Here is a 27,919-nt window from a genome sequence, read left to right as displayed (position 1 = left end):
ATACAGGGTATTCAGATAGGGGAGGGAACACATAAAGTAACGGCTTTTGCAGATGATCTGCTGTTCGCTGTATCAAACCCACATGTTTCTCTACCCAACCTCGTTAAAGAAATAGCCGCATTTGGAGAGCTCTCCAATCTAAAAATAAACCAAGCAAAGTCTGAAGCAATGAGCGTATCAATGACACCCCATAAACAGGCGATCATACAACAAAACTTTGGTTTTAATTGGAAGACTACACTAAAGTACTTGGGTACCTTGATTCCGGCAAATATAAAAGAAGTGTTTAAAAAAAACTTTCCACCGCTGTTTAATTCAATAAAAATACTACTTGAGAAATGGCAACACGGATTTCACTCATGGTTCGGCAGAAATAATATAATCAAGATGAGTATTCTGCCAAAAATAACGTATTTGTTCCAAACTTTGCCGATAACCATACCACAAGTTTTTCTCCGACAAACGGACTCTCTTCTGATGAAGTTCATTTGGGCGGGGAAGAAAGCAAGGATAAAAAAAGAAGTAATGAAGGTACCCAAGTGCTTTGGGGGGATGGCGGTTCCAGACATTGCCAAATACTATCAAGCGGCACACCTGACGAGATTAATAGATTGGTGTAGGAATGGGCACTATAAAAGGTGGGTTGAAGTTGAACAGCAGATCTGTCCAATTGCATTAGGTAGAGCCCCCTGGTGCTATAATGTTCTACCAAGTAAGATGAAGAAACACCCTATAATCGGCCCTACGCTGGTGATTGCAGCAAAAATATGCAAAAATCCAAAATTTTCAACAAAATGTTCACCCTTGATACCTATATTAGGGAATCCGGGATTCATACCGGGTACAGGAGGAGTGGTTTTTAATAAATTAAAAGAAAGGGGCAAGGTGCAGGCATCACACTTTCTGCAAAAAAATACATGGCCATCAATCGAGGACTTGACGAAGAGAAAGGGGAGTTACGAGTTAAGCTTTTGGCAGGCACTTCAATTAAGTTATTTCCTAAGATCCCTAGGTCAACCATCTAATTTCCAGCGACAATTAACTAAATTTGAACAATATTGTGAAGATGAGGAACCAATACAGAGAGTAAGTTCAAAGATGTATAGACTATTGATATCACCTCAAGAGGACTTTGAGTTGCCGGGACTGGGAAAATGGGAAAGGGATCTGGGGAGAGTTTTCTCACAGAATCAACGTAAACAAATAATTCACCTAGCTTTATGCTCCTCAACATCTACGCGTATACAAGAATCCAATTATAAATTACTGTCCCAATGGTATTATACACCAGTAAGGCTGCATAAATTTAGCAAGGATAACTCAGAGTATTGTTGGAGATGTGGACTGGAGCAGGGAACTATGCTGCATATATTCTGGTCATGTGTAAAAGTGAGAGGTTACTGGAAGGAAGTCCAGAGAATTGTTCAAAAATTTACGGAACGTCAGATTCCGGACGACCCAGCTTTTTACCTGCTCCACAGCTCACAAATCCCAATGCAAGAGTATAAAAAGTCGGTAATATGCCATTTGATAAATACGGCTAAGATCGGAATAACATTACAGTGGAGAGAAAGTAGACTACCCTCTATCGCGAGATGGCTTAATAGAGTGAGAGAGATCGGAGCTATAGAGGACTTAATCCTCTCAACGAGGAACAAAAGGGAACAATATGAAGAAACATGGTCCAGGTGGAACCAGTTTATGAAATCAGAAGAAGGAAAGAGACTATTGGAAGAATAGAATAGAGAGGGTAGAGTCCACTAGGATTGGAGTAGGTAGAGAGAGGTAAAAGAGGGGAACCAAACAAGGTTATATCTGTCTCTGGTGGGGAGGAGGAGGGGAGAGGGGGGAGAGGGGGGAGGGGGGAGGGGAGGACATTGATATAATTTTTTTTTTTTTTTTTTTTTTTTTTATTATTATTTTGTGGTTGTGAGGGTTTGATTTGGTTTTAAGTTTTGGGAGTCGATAGGTAGGGCACGGGGTAGGTAAAGGGAACAGAGTGGGTCAGAAGTATGGATCAACACGGGGTTCTGGGGGAGAGTGGAGGGCATGGCAGAGACAAAAAGATAGTTAAAACAAGAACAGAGTAAGGGAACCGGGACGGTTATAGCTCTGGTTTCCCACTATCTGTCTGGGTTGTTTCTGGATTGCTTTCAAGCTGACTCTCTATTAGAATGTACAGTTGATTCTTATATGTCTATGTATTTTTGATTTATGCTGTGTTATTACTCTGTGACCTTGACTACAAGAAAATAAAAGAAAAGGTTAAATATGAAAAAAAAAAAATAAAAAAACTCTAAGTAGAATACAGCACTGTAATCCAAAATTTAATACAAAAGAGTGTGATAATGGTAATAACAAAAATCATGTTTAGAAATAATGCCATTAATTTCTCTTCATGTGGAAAGATGCCAGCCAATCACAAAGTGGTTCCCTCCAGTCAATTAATATACATACCCCTCCTGGTAGGAAACCACCTTCAGGTATCAGGGGATTATAGACTCATCAATTTATAGTGTCCATACTAAAAATACCACAAATAGTGTGATACCGCAAAACAAAATAATTTATTCATGAATAATATCATATACTCATATCTTTCTAAAGTAGAACAGTCCCATCAAAACACTGTATGGTCTCTAGCCAAGAAATACTGGTGCTCTATAAAACATAACAGACACAGCTGGCATTTCTGGCATGCGCTTCTGGTCTGTTAACTGACCACACCCGGTCTGGCTCCACCCCAATGCGTTTTGTCATAATGACAACTTATATAAGAGGATATGATTTTTTTTTGGTGTTAACCCCCCAGGCAGTATTCCCGAGTCTGTCTCGGGGCGGAATTTCAGAACCAAAAGCGGTAACCCTGAGCCAGAATCGGGATCGCCTCGCAGTGTCCACAGGCATGGTTTACTTACCTTGTCCCTGGATCCAGCGATGCCTCTCTGCCCTGTGATCGAGTGGTGTCCTCGCTCGATTCACACAGTGCCTGTGTGCCGCCGAGCTCCGTTCCCTGCGACGTTACGACGCACAGGGGCGGAGATTGGCGCCAAGTTCAAAAAAGTAAATAAACACATTACATACAGTATACTGTAATCTTATAGATTACAGTACTGTATGCAAAAAATACACACCCCTTTGTCCCTAGTGGTCTGCCCAGTGCCCTGCATGTACTTTTATATAATAAAAACTGTTCTTTCTGCCTGGAAACTGGAGATTGTCCATAGAAACCAAAAAGTGTCCCTTTATGTCAAAAGTGGTTTTAGAGCTTGAAAACAGCGATAATAAATTATAATCACTTGCGGAATTGAGCGATAGCAATTTGTGGGGAAATTCGTCATCAAAAAATAAAAGTAATGACAGCGACAATTCTGCAACTGAGCAAATTTTAGTGTTTTTGATTTGATTACATTATTGAATAATTTTTATTATAATTATATTTTTATTTGTAATAATTATTTATAGTTATTTATTATATTATAATTTATGATTTTGTTTTTCAAATTTTATTATACCCGGGATGTCTACTAGACTCTTGTTTAAAACGCCAAATTTCCATGCAAAATTATGGTACCGCTTTCAGCACCTAAAATCTGAAATAATCATAACGCCAGGGAGGTTAACACGCTATGTGCAGTCTTTTTTGTAAGGTCATTCTGAATAGACAAGGCCACACTTCTCAGATGCCTGGTGGCGGTTTTCTACTAGAAGGAGTGGATCATCTACTTAGAATAGTTTTAAACTCTTACATAAACCCAGTGAAGTAACTATCTTTAGCTGATACACAGAGATTAAACAAATCCTCCTACAAATATTGTACCTGTTTATCTGTAGCAGTGGTGTATTTAGGTTTTGTGCTGCCTTAGGCCTGACTAAACTTGTGCACCCCCTACTTTAAATATGACCCACCCCTTCCTGTCAAGGCCACACTCCTTCATGTTTAAGACTCGCCCTGAAATTTTCGAGTGGGGACTCGAGTAGTTCTGAGGGCCTGGGGGGGGCAATGGATTCCCTTAATTTGCATAGATTTCCTCTCACTTCCTGTTTGGCTATGGGGCAGGAAGTAAAGGGAAGTCTCTGCAATGGGACAGGGATGGTAAAAAATAAACTGACAGGGGCTATAACCCTCCCTTACTCTACAAAATGAAAAAAAAAAGTGTTGCCTAGTTCTACTAAGCACAAATTTCTGATAATTTTATGGAGAGGACTAAGAAGATATAACCATGCCAATGGTGCAGCAGAAAACATATAGCACAGTGAGGAAAGTTTGTGGTCCAGGATGATAAGAGAGTCAAAATTAGAAGTGGCGCCCCCTCCAAAAAATTGTGGAATGCTGGCCGCCTGCATACCAGTAGCAGTGCGGCCGCTTTATGGGGGAGCTAGACTAATATGCCTCTCATCCCAGTTTGCCCCATAAGACTGGTGGGGACTCTTTTCGTGCTGCCCCCCTGCAAAGTGCTGCCCTAGGCCAGGATACAGCGTTGATATGTAGTCTTCTCTACTCTCCACATGTTCAAAGTGATTCATGCAGATAGCAGAGGAATGAAGTGCAAACTATAGAGGGATATGCTTTGTTAATATTTCATGGCTGAGGTTTACAACCACTTTAAGCTTCCCAAGTGTGCTTACCTGTCTTAAAAGAGATTGGTAATTTAAATTGGTGAGTGTACGTCCATTTGTTCGGTGGAGGAAAACACAGAAGAGAGGTTGATGTGGACATGGAGTGAAGGATTTACACCACATGAGTTTTTGTTATTTTGGCACACTTTTTCCATTTAAAACACAAGTGATTTTTCATGCCACCTGTGGATATACACTCACCGGCCACTTTATTAAATACACCTGTTCAATTGCTTGGTAATGCAAATTGCTTATCAGCCAATCATATGGCAGCAACTCAATGCATTTAGCCATATTGTTAATGTCAGTAGTCAGAGGAGAATTGGCAGACTGGTTCGAGATGAACAGCAACAGTAACTCAAATAACCACTATTTAAAACCAAGTTATGCAGAATACCACCTCTGAACGCACAACACACCAAACCCTTTCAGCCTCGACATTTAGATGATAGGGTCAGAATTTGGCGCAAAACAACATAAAAGCATGGATCCATCCTGCCTTGTACCAATGGTTCAGGCTGGTGGTGGTGTAATGGTGTGGGGGATATTTTCGTGGCAAACTTTAGGCCCCTTAGTACCAATTGAGCATTGTTTAAAAGCCACAGTCTATCTGAGTATTGCTGCTGACCATGTTTATCCCTTTATGGCTACAGTGTACCCATCTTCTGATGACTACTTCCAGTAGGATGATGCTCCATGTGACAAAGCTCAAATCATCTTACCACTGGATTCTTGAACATGACAATGAGTTAATTGTACTCCAATGGCCTCCACAGTCACCAGATCTCAATCCAATAGAGATGTGGTGGAACGGAAGATGCGCCTCATAGATGTGCAGCCAAAAAAATCTGCAGCAACTGCAAGATACTATCATGTCAATATGGACTAAAATCTCTGAGGAATTTTTCCAACACCTTTTTGAATCTATGCCACAAATTAAGGTAGTTCTGAAGGTAAAAGAGGGTCAACCCCAGTACTAGCAAGGTGTTCCTAATAAAGTGGGCAGTGCGTGTACATTACACACAGACTACGGAATTCATAAAGACTGGCACAGAAAGATTTTGTGAAAGTGTCTTTTGAATTTGGCACATGCTACTCCACTTTTAGAATACATGAGAGACACATTCACAAAATCTGTCTGCGCCATTTCTCTCTCTCTATAACCCCAAAGAGAGTTGGTCCTAATTAGCTCCACTTCCTAAGATAAGAACTGTCGGTATGCTATTTTGAATTTGACACATTCATTGCCCTACAGTGTATAAGCAGTGCATTGTAGAACTACCTGAATTTGGTGCACGAGTTACATAGTTACATAGTTAGTCAGGTTGAAAAAAGACACAAGTCCATCCAGTTCAACCACAAAAAACAAAATAAAAAAACACAGTAAAATCCTATACACCCAACTTCATACCCACAGTTGATCCAGAGGAAGGCAAAAAACCCCAGCGGAGCATGATCCAATTTGCTACAGCAGGGGAAAAAATTCCTTCCTGATCCCCCGAGAGGCAATCGGATTTACCCTGGATCAACTTTACCTACAAATCTTAGTACTCAGTTATATTCTGTACATTTAGGAAAGAATCCAGACCTTTCTTAAAGCAATCTACTGATCTGGCCAGAACCACCTCTGGAGGGAGTCTGTTCCACATTTTCACAGCTCTTACTGTGAAAAAACCTTTCCGTTGTCAGGACCAAAAGTGTCGTCGATGCTTCATGAATTTTGTGCAGTACACTACAAGAGGGATTAACACCAGAAAAGTGGTGCAGTAGTTTTAATGAGTTCCTACCAGAAACTTTCTCTGAACTGTGTTACACATTTTCTTTTACTGCACAGTTTGTATTATGATATGATAGCGTTTTAATATTACTACCTTTAGCATGTATTAGAGATTGTAGCACTGTAGTCTATTTAGATTATTTTAATTAACTCTTTGTTGTTGCACATATTCTCTCAGATAAGTAAAAAAAATTTTTTTTAGATATTTGCTTCATACAAATGGGTAACTTTGATTTTCCAGATATCTTCCCATAATTAAATAATTATCAAGTTTCTTGAGCTTTTGTATTACCTTAGATTAATACTATCCATTTGCATCAACCTGCAATTGACAGCAATCATATACACATCTACATCTAATGTTTAAAGAACCTGAATGCAAAATGACATTCAAGTATATATATCTAAACCCGTAGGCCCCATACACACGATAGAATCCATCCGCGGATAAATCCGCGCAAATGGGTTTCAGCGGATATATTCTATGGTGTGTACACTCCAGCGGATCTGTTTCCGCGGATATTTATCCGTCGAATGGCTTTTCAGCAGATCGAATATTTGTTGAGATGTTAAACAAATCTATCCGCTGCGAATCTATCCGACGGATAGATCCGTTGGTTAGTACACATTATCCGTGGATAAGAACTACGCGCATGCTCAGACAAAATAAGGGGATGGGAGCACTCGTTCAGGTAAAACTCTCGTTTGTTTGTGATATGGCACATTCGTCATTTTAACTATATAGTGTGTCGTTTATTTCCTCTTGTTTTTTCCGCGTTCTCTTGCTAGACTAAACCCGTTCTCTTGCTGATGCCATCTATCCAGATGTTTGAACTTTATTTTTTGCATCCACATGTGAATGTCTTTGTTTTTGTTTTCCAATTTATGTCCCCATTCTTTTTTCTTTCCCATTTTTTGACCCTTTTTTTTTGGTTTAGCAATTTATGTCCCCATTCTTTTTTCTTGCCCATTTTTTTACCCTTTTTTTTTGGTTTAGCAATTTATGTCCCCATTCTTTTTTCTTGCCCATTTTTTGACCCTTTTTTTTTGGTTTAGCAAATTATGTCCCCATTCTTTTTTCTTGCCCATTTTTTTACCCTTTTTTTTTGGTTTAGCAATTTATGTCCCCATTCTTTTTTCTTGACCATTTTTTCCCCTTTTTTTTTGGTTTAGCAAATTATGTCCCCATTCTTTTTTCTTGCCCATTTTTTTACCCTTTTTTTTGGTTTAGCAATTTATGTCCCCATTCTTTTTTCTTGCCCATTTTTTTAGCCTTTTTTTTTGGTTTAGCAATTTATGTCCCCATTCTTTTTTCTTGCCCATTTTTTTAGCCTTTTTTTTTGGTTTAGCAATTTATGTCCCCATTCTTTTTTCTTGCCCATTTTTTTACCCTTTTTTTTTGGTTTAGCAATTTATGTCCCCATTCTTTTTTCTTGCCCATTTTTTGACCCTTTTTTTTTGGTTTAGCAAATTATGTCCCCATTCTTTTTTCTTGACCATTTTTTTACCCTTTTTTTTTGGTTTAGCAATTTATGTCCCCATTCTTTTTTCTTGCCCATTTTTTTACCCTTTTTTTTTGGTTTAGCAATTTATGTCCCCATTCTTTTTTCTTGCCCATTTTTTGACCCTTTTTTTTTGGTTTAGCAAATTATGTCCCCATTCTTTTTTCTTGCCCATTTTTTTACCCTTTTTTTTTGGTTTAGCAATTTATGTCCCCATTCTTTTTTCTTGACCATTTTTTTACCCTTTTTTTTTGGTTTAGCAATTTATGTCCCCATTCTTTTTTCTTGCCCATTTTTTTAGCCTTTTTTTTTGGTTTAGCAATTTATGTCCCCATTCTTTTTTCTTGCCCATTTTTTTACCCTTTTTTTTTGGTTTAGCAATTTATGTCCCCATTCTTTTTTCTTGACCATTTTTTTACCCTTTTTTTTTGGTTTAGCAATTTATGTCCCCATTCTTTTTTCTTGACCATTTTTTTTCCTTTTTTTTTTCCTTGTGCAATTTATGTCCCCATTCTTTTTTCTTTCCCATTTTTTTTTCTTTTCGTTTTGGTCAAGTTATGTCACCATTTTATGTAGGCGTGTGTTTTTCCTTTTTTGTTTTCCCAAGTTGGTACGCCAAATGTACCCCCCCCCCCCCCCCAAGGAGTTGGTGTCCTTTCTAAATGACACATATTATTTGCTAAAATGTTTCATGCCTAATCACCACAGTATTAAAACACAATAGACAAGGTATTTCAGAAAATCAAATAACCATTTATTTGGTCCATAAACAAAATTAAATTACCAAGAAGGGCAGCACTTGCTGAGATAGCAACATACATGCAGACTTGTGTTCCAGACTGCACAGGCAACATAGTCAAGGACAAAATGAATAACCTTGAGGACCGCATACCGAGAACTAAAAAAGAACAACAAAAACAAAAACCAGGAGCAGCAGCAAGTGAGCCAATGGAGCCCAGGCTGTGGTACTCCAAAAAACATGAAGTTTTTGGGGGATCAAATGGAAGGCCGGCAATCATCTTCTCCTGTTCCTTGGAACACTCCTTGCAGCAGATCTTCCACGGACCCGTCCACGGCCCCTTGCAGGTCGGGATGATGTGGCAGCAGGAGGAGTTAGCAGGTGTTGTGCAGGATAGGCCGGGTCACTCAGCTCAGTGTCATCGGTCAGCCAGCCCTGGTGCAGCCATAAAAGCACCTGGTTCATGAGGTTCCTCGCACGCCTCTGACCGTCCTCCCCCGCTTGGGACAATTCGTGGGCCACATACGCACTGTAGGCCTCAGTGGGGTTGAGGGGGGCCCTCATTAAGGCGCTAGCCTCCCTTATCATTCGGAGGCTCTCATCCTCCACCTGCCTCCTGCGCCTCATTAGGCCAGTTTGCCTGACCCTGGGGGGAGGGAGTTGCCTGGTGGGGCTGACCGTGGGCCTGGGGCCCTCCTGGCTGGTGCTGGGCCCGGCCTCCTCCTCCTGGCTGACAATGACCCCTTCCTCCTGGCTGGCAGGCAGCTCAGCATCATTAGCCAATCTTTCCTGGTTGCTCCCTTCTTCCTGTGTAAAAAAAAGTGACATGTTTTAAAATTTGGCACAAGCAAATCACACACATTTTCATGCTCTAGACTGGTTTGTTTTATCTTACTTTAAACTTGAATAGACTCTCCTTCTGATCCCTGTACTTGGCATCCATCACCCCTATTTTTATGACCATGACTTTTCTAGTCCATTTTTTGGTTTGGGATTACAATATCAACTCAATAAACAAACAAGAATTAGCAGGCCAAAAACATTTTTTAAAATACTCTACCTCATCAGAAGTGGAGAGTCGCAGATTTTCCTGCCTGCCAGCCAGCCCCTCACCGTCCTCCTCCTGGCTGTGGTGATCTGTGGAAGGTCTGCTGCGATGCTGTCTGGGAGGAAGGCTTGACATTGATTGCCGGCCCTCCATTTGATCCCCCAAAAACTCCATCTCCTGGTAGTACCACAGACTTGGCTCCGTGGACTGTCTTGCTGCTGCTCCTGATCTTTGCTCCCGAAGTTCTCTTCTTTTTGATCGGTATGCGGCCCTCAGGTTATTCATTTTGGTCTTCACCATGTTGCCTGTGCAGCCGGGAACCCATGTCTGCATATATCTAGCTATTTCAGCAAGTGCTGCCTTTCGTTGGTCCCGGTTTGAATAATTAGGATGTTTTGAATCCCAAAGTAGGGGCATTTCCCTAAACTTCTCTATGAGACGAGAAATTATCTCCTTTCCCACGATATTTTCCATTTGGGAGTTTTAGAATGTAAATTTATGATGAACACTGTTAAACCAAAAAAAAAAAAAATTAAAAAATGCCCATCATTCACATTGTATTCATATGTGGCCCCAGATTGATCTTGTACTATGCAAACACAGTGTCTCCTGCAGCCAAAATGCTGGCCAGCTCTGCCCCATTGTTGTGACCCAAAATTAGTTCACATGCAGACCCTTTTTCAAATCAGTTTGCTAAATACGTGTAATCTAGACCCATCCACAAATTTACAGATTGAGACCTTTCATGAAGGCAGTATTTAATGTGTACTTAGCCTGCCACTCATCATTCCGGAGATCTAAATACACTTCCTAATAACCTCTGGCCAACCAACACAGAACAATACTTGCATGATCACAATACACCTGGCAAAAACTAAAAATAGGTAGAGCATTCTTCACATCTAGATTTAAGTGATGTGTAAAAGCATTGTGAGAATTTAATTCAGTTTGGGGGACACAATAAACATACTAAGTTGCGTTAAAAGGCTGCAAACAACAGACAAAACCACAATCCCATGGCTCTCAAGTTTCTAGGCCTCTGCTGATCCCATGTTTCAATTTTGTACCTTATCTCTAGCTCCTCGTGCAGCTCAATGAAATAATCTCCGTGTAAGCAACGTAATCACGTTGGTTCCCTTTTATAGACTCCGCGTGTGCGTGACACATCGTCACCATTGCCATGCCCCCTAATCAATGTTAATTCTCAAAATCTGGCGTTAACTGTGTTACTGCTGTCAAATGTTCTACTAATCTCCGCGTAAGCAACGTAATCACGTAGGTTCCCTTTAACAGACTCCGCGTGTGCGTGACACATCGTCACCATTGCCATGCCCCCTAATCAATGTTAATTCTCAAAATCTGGCGTTAACTGTGTTACTGCTGTCAAATGTTCTACTAATCTCCGCGTAAGCAACGTAATCACGTAGGTTCCCTTTAACAGACTCCGCGTGTGCGTGACACATCGTCACCATTGCCATGCCCCCTAATCAATGTTAATTCTCAAAATCTGGCGTTAACTGTGTTACTGCTGTCAAATGTTCTACTAATCTCCGCGTAAGCAACGTAATCACGTAGGTTCCCTTTAACAGACTCCGCGTGTGCGTGACACATCGTCACCATTGCCATGCCCCCTAATCAATGTTAATTCTCAAAATCTGGCGTTAACTGTGTTACTGCTGTCAAATGTTCTACTAATCTCAGCGTAAGCAACGTAATCACGTAGGTTCCCTTTAACAGACTCCGCGTGTGCGTGACACATCGTCACCATTGCCATGCCCCCTAATCAATGTTAATTCTGTAAATCTGGCGTTAACTGTGTTACTGCAGTCAAATGTTCTACTAATCTCCGCGTAAGCAACTGAGCAGAAACGGGCGAATAATCTCCGCGTAAGCAACGTAATCACGTCGGTTCCCTTTTATAGACTCCGCGTGTGCGTGACACATTGCCATGCCCCCTACTCAATGTTAATTCTGTAAATCTGGCGTTAACTGTGTTACTGCAGTCAAATGTTTTACTAATCTCCGCGTAAGCAACTGAGCAGAAACGGGCGCATAATCTCCGCGTAACCTACGTAATCACGTCTTATTCATTCTCTACACTTCGCGTATGTATGACCCGCCGCCCTGGTCCCCGCCCATGACGGGACATTTCCAGATTTCCACGCCCCTAATCTCTGTGGGGATGAAAGATGGCGATGACAGGCGAGCATGCACGGAGCTCTCAGGCCAGAAGTGAGGGGACAGAGGCAGGAACGTCCCGATCCTGGCCTAAACGTTATAAGGCAACTAATATGTCTTTTGACGAAATGGTGGAGCTGGTAGAGATTATGCGGAGGAAGGACTATGATGGGCAATATGGCCCATACAAGACCCCCAACCGCAGGAAGGGGAAAATTATGGAGAAGGTGGCACGTAAAATGCAGAGGATGTTTGGCATCGCAAGGTCCAAGGAGCAGCTACGGAAGCGGTGGTCCGACTTAAAGCTTCGTGAGCCACATCAACTCAAGAAAATCAAAAAAATACTCAAAAAAAGTAAGTTATTTTTTGGTTTGAGGGGTGGGGACAATTTTATTCTTTGAATGTTTGGTCAGGTACATTTCTACATCTGTATCCTTGGCCTGGTTGTACTTCTGAAAACCTGTTTAAATAATTGTATTTCTCAAAATCTCATTTGCTTGGCCAACGACTGTTAATAGGAAACCTTGTTCACATCAGGTTGCTTCTCAAAAATACGATGTTGGCCCAGGAACAACACACCTGGACATGCCTCTCTTGCCAAAAACATTGTTTGTAAACATTGTGGTAAAATTTATTAATCGAACAATTAAATCCAAGAATGGGAAATGCAAACAGTGCTACTAAGCAGGTGTTTTCATATCTGTAATCCATAGCACCTGTGTCTCCCCCAAAATATTAAACGAAAATGTGGATGGTCTCAGCTCTAAATTAGAAGGGGGGGACATCCATGTGTGTCACTTTGCTAAAAATGGAATTAATCAGAGCTTGGCCTAGAAGTCATCCTAAAATATAGGTTTGGGGTGATAAGACAACTAAATATTTAAAAAAAAAGCCTCTAAACTTCTATGCAATGTGTGCGATTTATGCTCTACAATATCTGTGTGCTGATGAGTATATACCTTTTTTTTGGTTATTTTTTCTAGGGGAAAGAAGACGCCAGCAATTCGAGGAGGCAGAGAGGGCCAGACACGCCTGGGATATGCCATCTGGCCATGTGGAGGAGGAGGAAGGAATAGAGGAGGATGTTGAGGAGGAGGTGGAAGGAAGAGATGAGGATGTTGAGGAGGAGGTGGAAGGAAGAGATGAGGATGTTGAGGAGGAGGTGGAAGGAAGAGAGGAGGATGTGGAGGAGGAGGAGGAAGGAAGAGAGGATGATGGCGTAATTTTAGATCTGGTAGTTGTTGAGGAGGAAGATGAAATTCAAGAAGAAGATTTTGATGATTTTGAAGATGGTGGATTGGTGGAAGAAGAAGAAGGAGGAGTTATTGAAGATGGAGAAGTGGTGGAGGAGGAAATCAACACGACATCAGGTCAGTGTCACCCCAGCTTGATAGGGCAAAACAGATGTAGATAGGGTTGCCACCTCATCCCTTTAATCCCGAACACATATGGATTACACATGTTCTGTGGCTAATGTAATGCAGATATGGCACCAGGTGAGTAAAATTACCACCTTTTAATCAGCCACAGAACCTGTGTAATTAATATGTGTTCTGGTTTAAAGTGATGAGGTGGCAACCCTAGATGTATCTCGGCCGGTCAAATGTCTAATTTTATATTTTTTACTAATTTTGTAGGGGATGAAGATGCTGTTCCCCATTTTTCTCGGGCAAGTGCGGGAATTATAATCCAGCAAGTAATGGAGTGCAGCAGCGAAATGGCAAATATGCGTCAACAGATGGTTCAGATGGAACAGAATGTGCGCAATATAATAGTCGACTGCTGTGCCGAGCTGGACACTATGCGGCAAAGAATGGTGGTTATAGAGCAAAACTATAAGAACATCATTGACATGATGGGCCGTGTCAAAGACTAAAACAACCCCCCCCGCCCATCCCCCAACCTGTTTTTATGTCTGACTCAGCAACACGCCAAAATTTGAAGATGCACACACAGTGTGTCAACATGTGCTATCTGCCATCACAGAATATAGAATATCTGTGCTTTGTGGGTACAACCCCCTCCTCGATTATAAAATATTTTTCGAGGAAAGGTTTGCTCCCACAAAACCCAGACATTGTTCACCCATGATGGCAGATAGCACATGTCGCCATTTTAAAGTCTTTTGGTGTGGTATAACTGACATTTGGCGAAAAGCACTGAATGTGTGCATCTTCAAATTTTGGCGTGTTCCGGTGTGACCTCACACCATGACTGTTTTTGGGAATGCAAAAGTGACACATTTGGGGTTGTATTTTTTGGGACATGTTTTCTATTTTATAGTTTAAAAATGGCTTCCATTCAACAAGCCATACAAAACAGAAAAAGTGAACAAAAATAAATAAAAATAATGTAAAAAAAAAAAAAAAATAACAAAAAAAGATTGGTTAACACATCGATCCCAAAAATCAGATCAATCTTTTTAATTGATTTCCAAAAAACACAACACCAAAAAAAAATAAAAAAAAATAAAAATAAACCCCAAAAAATTGTTTTTAAATATTTCATAAAAAAAAGAAAAATATATTATTTGGTGAACAAATATGTTTAAAAAATGTGATAAATATTTTAACACAAAATTACGCCAAAAAATATTGAAGAAATTGTTTTGAACCAAAAAAAAAAAAAATGGATACTTAACCTCCCTGGCGGTATGATTCTTTCTGAAAAAAGGTGCTGAAAGCGGTACCATTATTTTGCATGGAAATTTGGCGTTTTAGATTGCAGGCCTGTAATTCTTAGGAATAACTCACCTAAATCTGTCCAAACCAGAGTCTCTAGTAGACTATGATGAAGTTTGAAACACAAAATCATAAATTATAATATAATAAATAATAACAAGTAATAATTTAATAATAACAATACTTTTTATTCAATAAATCTTAACAAATAATATATTCAGATACTCTGATTTTTTGGGGGGTCAAACAAGGGTGCAAAATAATTATTCAGTAAACGTCTCGGGTATGAAACATTTTAAAGCAGGGTACAGCGCAAAGTCCAACGTTGCAGTCGGCACAATAGAAACGCGTTTCTTTACGGATTTTTCTTTCGTTTTCGTCGCGTTTGGAGCAGCAAACCACACACATCCTTGTGGGTGCTGTTTTTTTTTCAGTAGGTGGAATGTGGTCCAAAAAATGACGACCGGTCAGTCTTTCAGGGTTCACTACACCAGAAGCCCGACGTCCAGATCGGTTTACCGCCATTGGCGTTTGGTGCTTCAGAAAGATTTGTTCTGCCACCTTCCACACAAAGTCTGAATGGGCTATAGGCCTGTCACTTTTTTTTTTCATCAGGATGAAGGAATTCCAGAGACATTGTTCGACAAGATGTCGGAAAATTTTTTTATAGTACTTTTTCTGCTGCTTCCTCATCGCAGGGTAAAAAGTCATGGCCTGGTCAGCCCTGTCCACACCTCCCATCGTGTGGTTGTAGTCCAACACAACTTGTGGCTTCATAATATCCTTGCCACCTTTGGTATGCACCATGACGGTCGAGGTGTTATGGACTGTGCTCATAAGGGAAACGTCTTTTTTGTCCCGCCACTTCAGTGCCAACATTTTCCCTTTTTGCCATGCAGCTACTTCTCCTTTCCCAAGCCTTTTGCTGGGAAATGCTGACGGCATGTTACGCCGGTTAGGCCTCACGGTTCCATAAGCGTCGGTCTTATTTTGGATAAGGAACTCGTACAGTTCTGGGGAGGTATAAAAATTGTCTGTGGTGACACAATAGCCCTGGTTGAGCAAGGGCTCCATCAATGACAGAACTGAAGCGGTTGCCATCCCAAAATCGCTGAATCGCTCGCAGAACTTGGTCCCTTTCCCAGTGTATACGACTGAGTTCCAAATATATCCAGAGCTGGATTCACACAGCATAAAAGTTTTTATACCAAAGCGAGCTCGCTTTGATGCGATGAACTGTATCCAGCTGAGCCGACCTTTGTAGGCCATGAGACTTTCATCGATGGTAACGTCGCGCTCAGGAATATAGGTCCGCTGGAAGTTCTGCAAAATAAGCTGGTAAACCTCCCAAATTTTTTTCAGCTTTGGAGCTGGATGAGAATGCTCATCAAAGTCCTCATTATTTGCAAAGTGCAAATATTTCATGATCAATGAAAATCTGTACTCCGACATCACGGATCCAAAAAAAAGGCGTGGCCAATAATTTGTTCGTGGACCAGTACCATTTTTGCAGGGGTTTCCCCACCACTCCCTGTAAAATAATGAGGCCCAAAAACTTCCAAATGTCCTCGCTGGTTACAGGCTCCCATTTTCTGCGCCTTGAAAATCGCTGAGGAGTCGCAGCTTCTTGTTCTTGGTATCGATTTGTCTCAATAACTATTTTGTCGATCACTTCAGCGGTCAGAAAAAGTTGGAGGTATTCCAGGGGATTGTCATCAACGTCCACTTTTATCCCAGGTGCTCCTGTAAATGGAAATCTTGGGGGCGCTACGTGGTCATCACCGCAATCAATTGCGCACCAAGTCCGCACATCGCTGGGCACAGGATCGTCGCTTATATCACTTTCTGCGTCTGATGACGAACTTTGCCATGCGTCGCTGTCACTCAGCTCCTCCGCAAGTGATTCCGTATCGCTGTCGCTGTTTTGCAGCAGGTCGCATAGCGATTTTGATGTACAGGTGCGCTTTGCCATGATCGCTGTGCAGTTTGCAGACACAGGTACAGTACAGGTACAGTCAATCTGCAGACAGGGCACTGGGGAAAGCACTGGGGGGCAATCAAAGGTCACTGTAATTTATTTTTAATTTTTAGCCAATTGTGTCAGTGTGTTTTACTATGTGTTATTTATATTTTTTGAATTTCGCGCCGTTCCCCCCCCCGTTCCGCCCCCCTGCGTCGCGACGCTCGCAGGGAAGGGAATCAGAGGAACACAGTGCATCGGGCGGACATCCGGCCGCCGTGCACTGGGGAAAGACATCGCTGACATCGCTGGATCGCAGGGAAAAAGGTAAGAAACCTCTTCCTGCATCTAGCGAAGCAAACCCGTGTGTGTCTCGGGGTTACCGATCGTAGCCTAAAAATCTCGCCCCGAGACACACACGGGAATACCGCTCAGAAGGTTAATAAACAAAAAACAAAAAAATAATAAACGTGAAAACTAAAAATGTTGGCATGTTTAAGAGCAAAAAAAAATCCTTTTTGGAAAAAAACAGGAAAAAGCTGACAATAAAAAAAGTTGGTTTAAAAACATTACAAGGAGTGGCTTGATTATTTAAGATGCTGAATACCCAGTTTGGAGATGAGTGAATAATGTGCAATTGTGTTTATTTACTAAAACCTGAACCCTACATTTGGCACTAGAAGTGCACTATTTTTTGGGCTAACCAGGAAGACAGAAAAAAATACAAAAAGCAGTAATGACAAACAACTGTATAAAGTCCAATGGTCTAATTATTTATTATTTCTGTGAATATTCCTTTCTTTGGGGGGCCAAATTAGAAAGAAATATGATCTGGCATAGCAATGGCCCCCCGACCCATGAAGTACTCAACATATTTGTCGCGTACCTCACGAGCAGATTGGGTGCCAATGCCAGCGCGACCAGTGACCAGCCCAGGGAGAGGATCTGAGAGTAGTCTTGCCTCAGAAACGCTGTCGGATAGGTACGTCTGGGAATGCCTGCGTAAAAAGTTGTGCAAAATGCAGCAGGCAAATACAATGGTGTTCAATTTATATTCCGCCAAGTGTATCGATGTCAGGAACAGGCGGAACCGGTTGCTGAGGATCCCAAAGGCATTCTCGACTACCCTCCGAGCCCTGGACAACCGATAATTAAACACACTCCTCTCTGAGGTGAGGGTCCTCTGGGGAAAAGGCCGCATGAGGTGAGGACCAAGCCCGAAAGCCTCGTCCGCTAGGAACACAAACGGAAGTCCTTCCACATTGTCTTCATCTGGTGGCAGTGCCAGATCACCAGTTTGGAGACGATCGTAGAATTCAGTCCGTGAGAACACTCCCCCATCTGACATCCGGCCATTCTTCCCCACGTCCACATATAGAAACTCATACTGTGCCGACACCACCGCCATCAACACAATACTATGATAACCCTTGTAGTTAAAATAGTAGGAGGTGGAAGGAAGAGATGAGGATGTTGAGGAGGAGGTGGAAGGAAGAGAGGAGGATGTGGAGGAGGAGGAGGAAGGAAGAGAGGATGATGGCGTAATTTTAGATCTGGTAGTTGTTGAGGAGGAAGATGAAATTCAAGAAGAAGATTTTGATGATTTTGAAGATGGTGGATTGGTGGAAGAAGAAGAAGGAGGAGTTATTGAAGATGGAGAAGTGGTGGAGGAGGAAATCAACACGACATCAGGTCAGTGTCACCCCAGCTTGATAGGGCAAAACAGATGTAGATAGGGTTGCCACCTCATCCCTTTAATCCCGAACACATATGGATTACACATGTTCTGTGGCTAATGTAATGCAGATATGGCACCAGGTGAGTAAAATTACCACCTTTTAATCAGCCACAGAACCTGTGTAATTAATATGTGTTCTGGTTTAAAGTGATGAGGTGGCAACCCTAGATGTATCTCGGCCGGTCAAATGTCTAATTTTATATTTTTTACTAATTTTGTAGGGGATGAAGATGCTGTTCCCCATTTTTCTCGGGCAAGTGCGGGAATTATAATCCAGCAAGTAATGGAGTGCAGCAGCGAAATGGCAAATATGCGTCAACAGATGGTTCAGATGGAACAGAATGTGCGCAATATAATAGTCGACTGCTGTGCCGAGCTGGACACTATGCGGCAAAGAATGGTGGTTATAGAGCAAAACTATAAGAACATCATTGACATGATGGGCCGTGTCAAAGACTAAAACAACCCCCCCCGCCCATCCCCCAACCTGTTTTTATGTCTGACTCAGCAACACGCCAAAATTTGAAGATGCACACACAGTGTGTCAACATGTGCTATCTGCCATCACAGAATATAGAATATCTGTGCTTTGTGGGTACAACCCCCTCCTCGATTATAAAATATTTTTCGAGGAAAGGTTTGCTCCCACAAAACCCAGACATTGTTCACCCATGATGGCAGATAGCACATGTCGCCATTTTAAAGTCTTTTGGTGTGGTATAACTGACATTTGGCGAAAAGCACTGAATGTGTGCATCTTCAAATTTTGGCGTGTTCCGGTGTGACCTCACACCATGACTGTTTTTGGGAATGCAAAAGTGACACATTTGGGGTTGTATTTTTTGGGACATGTTTTCTATTTTATAGTTTAAAAATGGCTTCCATTCAACAAGCCATACAAAACAGAAAAAGTGAACAAAAATAAATAAAAATAATGTAAAAAAAAAAAAAAAATAACAAAAAAAGATTGGTTAACACATCGATCCCAAAAATCAGATCAATCTTTTTAATTGATTTCCAAAAAACACAACACCAAAAAAAAATAAAAAAAATAAAAATAAACCCCAAAAAATTGTTTTTAAATATTTCATAAAAAAAAGAAAAATATATTATTTGGTGAACAAATATGTTTAAAAAATGTGATAAATATTTTAACACAAAATTACGCCAAAAAATATTGAAGAAATTGTTTTGAACCAAAAAAAAAAAAAATGGATACTTAACCTCCCTGGCGGTATGATTCTTTCTGAAAAAAGGTGCTGAAAGCGGTACCATTATTTTGCATGGAAATTTGGCGTTTTAGATTGCAGGCCTGTAATTCTTAGGAATAACTCACCTAAATCTGTCCAAACCAGAGTCTCTAGTAGACTATGATGAAGTTTGAAACACAAAATCATAAATTATAATATAATAAATAATAACAAGTAATAATTTAATAATAACAATACTTTTTATTCAATAAATCTTAACAAATAATATATTCAGATACTCTGATTTTTTGGGGGGTCAAACAAGGGTGCAAAATAATTATTCAGTAAACGTCTCGGGTATGAAACATTTTAAAGCAGGGTACAGCGCAAAGTCCAACGTTGCAGTCGGCACAATAGAAACGCGTTTCTTTACGGATTTTTCTTTCGTTTTCGTCGCGTTTGGAGCAGCAAACCACACACATCCTTGTGGGTGCTGTTTTTTTTTCAGTAGGTGGAATGTGGTCCAAAAAATGACGACCGGTCAGTCTTTCAGGGTTCACTACACCAGAAGCCCGACGTCCAGATCGGTTTACCGCCATTGGCGTTTGGTGCTTCAGAAAGATTTGTTCTGCCACCTTCCACACAAAGTCTGAATGGGCTATAGGCCTGTCACTTTTTTTTTTCATCAGGATGAAGGAATTCCAGAGACATTGTTCGACAAGATGTCGGAAAATTTTTTTATAGTACTTTTTCTGCTGCTTCCTCATCGCAGGGTAAAAAGTCATGGCCTGGTCAGCCCTGTCCACACCTCCCATCGTGTGGTTGTAGTCCAACACAACTTGTGGCTTCATAATATCCTTGCCACCTTTGGTATGCACCATGACGGTCGAGGTGTTATGGACTGTGCTCATAAGGGAAACGTCTTTTTTGTCCCGCCACTTCAGTGCCAACATTTTCCCTTTTTGCCATGCAGCTACTTCTCCTTTCCCAAGCCTTTTGCTGGGAAATGCTGACGGCATGTTACGCCGGTTAGGCCTCACGGTTCCATAAGCGTCGGTCTTATTTTGGATAAGGAACTCGTACAGTTCTGGGGAGGTATAAAAATTGTCTGTGGTGACACAATAGCCCTGGTTGAGCAAGGGCTCCATCAATGACAGAACTGAAGCGGTTGCCATCCCAAAATCGCTGAATCGCTCGCAGAACTTGGTCCCTTTCCCAGTGTATACGACTGAGTTCCAAATATATCCAGAGCTGGATTCACACAGCATAAAAGTTTTTATACCAAAGCGAGCTCGCTTTGATGCGATGAACTGTATCCAGCTGAGCCGACCTTTGTAGGCCATGAGACTTTCATCGATGGTAACGTCGCGCTCAGGAATATAGGTCCGCTGGAAGTTCTGCAAAATAAGCTGGTAAACCTCCCAAATTTTTTTCAGCTTTGGAGCTGGATGAGAATGCTCATCAAAGTCCTCATTATTTGCAAAGTGCAAATATTTCATGATCAATGAAAATCTGTACTCCGACATCACGGATCCAAAAAAAAGGCGTGGCCAATAATTTGTTCGTGGACCAGTACCATTTTTGCAGGGGTTTCCCCACCACTCCCTGTAAAATAATGAGGCCCAAAAACTTCCAAATGTCCTCGCTGGTTACAGGCTCCCATTTTCTGCGCCTTGAAAATCGCTGAGGAGTCGCAGCTTCTTGTTCTTGGTATCGATTTGTCTCAATAACTATTTTGTCGATCACTTCAGCGGTCAGAAAAAGTTGGAGGTATTCCAGGGGATTGTCATCAACGTCCACTTTTATCCCAGGTGCTCCTGTAAATGGAAATCTTGGGGGCGCTACGTGGTCATCACCGCAATCAATTGCGCACCAAGTCCGCACATCGCTGGGCACAGGATCGTCGCTTATATCACTTTCTGCGTCTGATGACGAACTTTGCCATGCGTCGCTGTCACTCAGCTCCTCCGCAAGTGATTCCGTATCGCTGTCGCTGTTTTGCAGCAGGTCGCATAGCGATTTTGATGTACAGGTGCGCTTTGCCATGATCGCTGTGCAGTTTGCAGACACAGGTACAGTACAGGTACAGTCAATCTGCAGACAGGGCACTGGGGAAAGCACTGGGGGGCAATCAAAGGTCACTGTAATTTATTTTTAATTTTTAGCCAATTGTGTCAGTGTGTTTTACTATGTGTTATTTATATTTTTTGAATTTCGCGCCGTTCCCCCCCCCCGTTCCGCCCCCCTGCGTCGCGACGCTCGCAGGGAAGGGAATCAGAGGAACACAGTGCATCGGGCGGACATCCGGCCGCCGTGCACTGGGGAAAGACATCGCTGACATCGCTGGATCGCAGGGAAAAAGGTAAGAAACCTCTTCCTGCATCTAGCGAAGCAAACCCGTGTGTGTCTCGGGGTTACCGATCGTAGCCTAAAAATCTCGCCCCGAGACACACACGGGAATACCGCTCAGAAGGTTAATAAACAAAAAACAAAAAAATAATAAACGTGAAAACTAAAAATGTTGGCATGTTTAAGAGCAAAAAAAAATCCTTTTTGGAAAAAAACAGGAAAAAGCTGACAATAAAAAAAGTTGGTTTAAAAACATTACAAGGAGTGGCTTGATTATTTAAGATGCTGAATACCCAGTTTGGAGATGAGTGAATAATGTGCAATTGTGTTTATTTACTAAAACCTGAACCCTACATTTGGCACTAGAAGTGCACTATTTTTTGGGCTAACCAGGAAGACAGAAAAAAATACAAAAAGCAGTAATGACAAACAACTGTATAAAGTCCAATGGTCTAATTATTTATTATTTCTGTGAATATTCCTTTCTTTGGGGGGCCAAATTAGAAAGAAATATGATCTGGCATAGCAATGGCCCCCCGACCCATGAAGTACTCAACATATTTGTCGCGTACCTCACGAGCAGATTGGGTGCCAATGCCAGCGCGACCAGTGACCAGCCCAGGGAGAGGATCTGAGAGTAGTCTTGCCTCAGAAACGCTGTCGGATAGGTACGTCTGGGAATGCCTGCGTAAAAAGTTGTGCAAAATGCAGCAGGCAAATACAATGGTGTTCAATTTATATTCCGCCAAGTGTATCGATGTCAGGAACAGGCGGAACCGGTTGCTGAGGATCCCAAAGGCATTCTCGACTACCCTCCGAGCCCTGGACAACCGATAATTAAACACACTCCTCTCTGAGGTGAGGGTCCTCTGGGGAAAAGGCCGCATGAGGTGAGGACCAAGCCCGAAAGCCTCGTCCGCTAGGAACACAAACGGAAGTCCTTCCACATTGTCTTCATCTGGTGGCAGTGCCAGATCACCAGTTTGGAGACGATCGTAGAATTCAGTCCGTGAGAACACTCCCCCATCTGACATCCGGCCATTCTTCCCCACGTCCACATATAGAAACTCATACTGTGCCGACACCACCGCCATCAACACAATACTATGATAACCCTTGTAGTTAAAATAGTAGGACCCCGAGTGGCGTGGGGGCACAATGCGGACGTGTTTCCCATCTATTGCTCCACCGCAGTTAGGAAAATCCCACCGCTGGGCAAATTGGGAAGCCACAGACTGCCATTCCTGTGGGGTGGAGGGTAGCTGTGGGGACAAACAAAAAATGAGATTTACTACTTTGGCACATAAACATTGCAAACATAATCGAAAATCCATCATTGTGCAACATCAACAACAGGATTCACATTTCACACAAGCATTGTGAAGTGATTTATTTTTTGGAAAAATATAGACCCACTTAATTATCAGACTCCACATCCCTCTGATGATAGAGCAAGAAACTATTTTGGGGGGGGGGGAGGGGCAGAGCTACAATTGATTATCCAAAAAATAACCAACAATTTAGGCTAGGTGGGTTTGGGCCTAGGAAAGCATGCTGGACAGGTTTATGGTGGGTAAGGACAAAATATGCAGCTAGGCCCAAAACAAACATGTAAAGGTTAACAACATGCATGGGGAGAAAAGGGAACATCCCACACACAGCAGATTACAATCTCATGGTTATTAGGGAAGAAAAAAAAAATGACTTTCTCACACATTTAAAAAAAAAAAATTGTGTTGTTCAAATTAGGGAACTTACCTTAATATACTCCTCCTGCAGAACATGTATGATGGCAGTACACGTCTCCGGTATGATGACCCCAAGTGACTGGGGAGAGATGCCTGTCGAGAACTTGAGGTCCTGCAGGCTCCTCCCAGTCGCCAGGTACCGCAACGTGGCAATAAGCCTCTGCTCGGCCGTGATGGCATCGCGCATCACAGTGTCCTGCCTCGTGATATAGGGGGACAGAAGATCCAGCAGACGGTTGGATACGGGGTCCGTCATGCGGAGAAAATTCCGAAAATCATCCGGATTATTCTCCTGGAGTTCCCTAAGCAGAGGCATATGAGAAAACTGGTCACGCTGGCGCAACCAATTCTTGGCCCAGAAACGCCTCCTCCCACTGTTCCTGGCCAAACAACTGGTTCGCTGAGCATGTCCATAAGCAATCCCATAACCAGCACCAATTCGCGAGAATCGACGCTGCTGCTCCATCATGGATTCAAACCGGCCGGCTGGTCAGTCAAGAACACACTCCAACAGAAAGCACTCGCAAATCCAGCACAACCTGCTAAGCCCGCACGACACACAGATACGAGCGCACAGTACGCGGAAACGTGCTGAAAGCCTGTGCCCGAATGCCAACTGCAAACCCGCAAGCAAACGCACTGAACCCGAGAATACCTACTGTCAAAACGCGGAGAATGAAAAGCACGAATCGGCTCTAACCAAACCTTCACTAGCACACGGTCACACGGAACTAGCAAAAGCGGAACAGAGGGCGGCGCCGTTGACTTTGGTCTTCCCCTTTATAGTGCCGTCTTACGTGGTTTACGTTGCATACGTTCTGGTTCGCGGAGATTTTTGGGCGCTAGTGTGTACGTTCCAGCGGATCAACAGATAAATCCGTCGATCCGCTGAAACCGATCCGCGGATAAATTTCAGCGGATGGATTCTATCGTGTGTATGGGGCCGTAGGGACAATGTTTAAATGTTTTTACACAGGATTCACACAACTTTTACCCAGAAGTCACCAAGAATCCTATATAAAAAAAACATTTACAAAAGCGACCACAAGAGAAATGCTGGCGCTGCTATTGCTGGCATCTCTTTGAAAATTCCTGGAAGAAATATGCCTATCAAGAAAATCAGACAAAAGTCAGAAGTCATAATGGTCATGCTTGCTCTAGGTTGGTCACTCAAGCTGTTGCGGCAAGAGGATCTCTCTCACGGTTGGTCCTAAGGGTCAGCATGAAAAGAGAATTTCCACAAAAGCACAAAAATGGCAGGCCAAAATTGTTTCATCACAGAAACAATCTCCTGCGCTTGGGGGCTTAGTCTATAGGTAAGTGGTGCAGCCAACCCTCTGGATAGAACAATGCCTGTGGTCTTGCTGCCCTCCTCGGAACAATGGGTATCCTTAGAACTGAAACATCAAAAGAGGAAAGGAGGGCACAACAACCTTGTGCATTACCAGTGGTAAAACTTATTAAAAAACGAAAACAGTAGTAATCATACTCACAAATGAGCGTATACAAAAAAGCTTGTCATGCCATCTGGCCACTCCAATATCCGGTCCGGGTTGTAGGTGTCCAGAGACGCAGTTCTATTTGCTTGCAGATTGACAATCTTTTTTGTATAAGCTCGTTTGTGAGTATGACTACTGCTGTTTTCGTTTTTTAATAAAATGTACCATTGGTAATGCCCTCCTTTCCTATTTTTATGTTTCAAAATAGTTTCATGGCAGGTTGCTATAAAAATTATAGAAACTAGCATGCAATTCAAAAACAGATAAGACTAGGGAAATTATAAATGTTGGCCTTTAAGGATTTGTAACAATATGTACACAGTAATTGGTAATTGGACCTGAATGATTTTAAACAAATATCTCATTGGTGTTTGATTGCTAAAATCTAGTCTCTGTACTAAACACTGAGAGCTCTCAAGCATTAAAGAAGATTCACTTTTGCAACTTTTTAAAACTTACAGGAAGTAATGGTAGAGAAGATCAGTCTTTAATATAGAGGAATCACTTTAAGATAGGATACAACAGGATAGTAGACATGTGCATTAGTTTTCGTCCGAAAAACAAATGCTCCTACGCTCAAGAAATTGCCGTACGGTAGATTCGAAAAGTGGATCTACACCAATCAAGCCACCACGTCAGCTGTGCTGCCACTCTCAATAGGTTTAGGGTAAACCCAGAAAAAACTCTCAAAATAAAAATGTTACAGTGGGTGCACCAGCCTTGCGCATTACCTTTGCGACACTTAAATATATTGAAGGATAAAAATGCATACTCACAAACGAGTGATAAAATTAATAGTATAAAGTTCATCATTTGCATCACCCAGCAAGGTCTGCTGGCCAGTAAACAATGGTTGGATGTAGAGTCCAAAGAAAGCTGGCACGTTTTGAGGGGGTGTCCCCTCTTCTTCAGAGCTAGGTTTGGAATGCAGGTAGATGGTTTTTATATGAAGGTCAATGAATTGGCCCATGTGATTTAGGACCCTCATATGGGAGGGCTAATGCAGTTGATTATATATAAAAAAAAACATTTGGGTTGTTGACATGATTAGTTCTACCTGGCAATATTAAAAACATGAATGTTTTAAAGCCATGAACAGAAAAACAAAAATATGTTACTTTACAAGATCATATTCACTTGCTGTATTCCCCTACTTGTGTTAACATGTCTTATTTTTTTTTTCACAGGTTGGATGTCTTGGTTTGGCAACAGCATTGTAATATTTATATTATACAAGCAGAGAACACACTTGTTGCCCACAGATTATCTTACATTTAACCTGGCAGTGTCTGATGCCAGCATATCTGTATTTGGCTATTCTAGGGGCATCATAGAGATCTTTAATGTCTTCAGAGATGATGGTTTTCTTATCACCTCAATATGGACATGCCAGGTAGGAATAAATAATAGTTTTCTTTACAACTAATGTATTTACAGATTGTGGGCACACTAGCTTATTAATGGCTTAAATCATGTATTGGCAATTTGTCTAACCCTATACTTGCACGCATAAACTTCCTATTCACCTGTGAATTTTTTCTTAAATATTAGTGAGGTTTAAAAAAAATTTACCACTGATTTTGGACATCATTGTTCATTGCACAACTTTATAAAAGACAATCATGCATCTGAGTGTTTGTCATTTTAATCTTTACTTACAATGCATAAAAGCTCCTAAACGTGATCAAAGAGTTGATTTGGAATGCAGTTCAGCCAATTGTTCAGTTCTAAAAGTCGTATATACTTGCCTACCAGGCTCTTGAAAATAAAAATTATGATAGCCTGTTTAAGTAGCAAAGATCAAGCGTTTCACAATTCACTTACCTCCAACCCTCCCTGTAAGTGCCCTAACTCACTATTTAAGGTCCTAATGCCCAACAAGCATTATATGTGCCTGCTGGCTCCCTGTTTGTGGCCCACAAGTGTTGGGAACCTGTGGAATTTGCAGAGCTGCAGCAGGTTGGCAGCACTGGAGTAAACACAGTACAGTCATGCAGAGTTAAACTCCACCCAATGGTACAGGTGTTGTACAGGCCTCTTTGAGGAGAGAACACTGCAGGAGCTTGTGACCAGGTAAGTTTACATTTCATTGTTACAGTACTGACCACCAATATGGAGGGAGTGGTTTAAAAAAAATGCCACTGGTTACCAATGCCGAACTCCCAAAGCTGGAGAGTTTAAAAAATACTGCCACTGACCACCAATTTGGGGTGGGGGTTGAGGAACACTGCCACTGACCACTAATTGCGGGGGGGGGGGGGGGAAATAGCACTGCTACGGAATCTGGGCTAGATACTGTATCCAACTATGCACCCAGCAACCGAAAAAATACTATATTTTGCATACACATCGTCAATTGTTCATCGGTTCCTGGGAGACGGGGTCCAAGATTCTAATGAGATAATATAAAGGGCCTGCCATGTTGCATAAAATGTACCACCAAATTCTGAATGATGGAGATGCGGCACTACAATAGGCATTATGTTACATATTATCTGGCAATGTCTAAACATTCAGACGCTCTGGATTGATGTAACATCCATGAAAAAACAACTTACTTCATTAGATCTGAGTCAAAATCCAGCTGCTTTCCTTCTTCATATGACCGGGAGACCATTTGCAAGTATATGATCTCACTTACAGGAGTGGCTATCCATTAAACACCTGATTAGAGGCAGCGGCTCTAATAGGCTTCAAAATAGGATGGGCTTTGGATGCAGAGCATTGCGCTCAGAACCCACCCAGGTGTGTTAGAATAGCAAATTAATATTCTCTATTCTAACATTGAATCGCCTCTCCACCAATCAGGAAGCGTAGGTGTGAGACGCGTTTCCTGATTGGCCATGGCTGAAAGGAGAAGCATTCTGTTTGGCTGACAAATTCAAGTCCA

At 41.8% G+C, this 27,919-nt stretch overlaps 1 protein-coding gene across 1 annotated transcript in view; it reads left to right on the top strand.

Annotated features, from left to right (window-relative positions):
- LOC120937540 (opsin-5-like) overlaps positions 1–27,919 on the top strand; it is a 73,377-nt gene that overhangs the window by 11,753 nt on the left and 33,705 nt on the right. The window contains exon 2 of the mRNA XM_040350846.1: positions 26,217–26,422. Within this exon, the coding sequence (XP_040206780.1) occupies positions 26,217–26,422 (206 nt within the window). The remainder of the gene's footprint in view (positions 1–26,216; positions 26,423–27,919) is intronic.

The sequence above is a fragment of the Rana temporaria genome, chromosome 4 (genome assembly GCF_905171775.1).
Source record: "Rana temporaria chromosome 4, aRanTem1.1, whole genome shotgun sequence".
In the NCBI taxonomy this organism is placed as follows: domain Eukaryota; kingdom Metazoa; phylum Chordata; class Amphibia; order Anura; family Ranidae; genus Rana; species Rana temporaria.
Note: the sequence above shows the minus strand (reverse complement) of the source record. Positions and strands in the feature narration are given on the sequence as shown.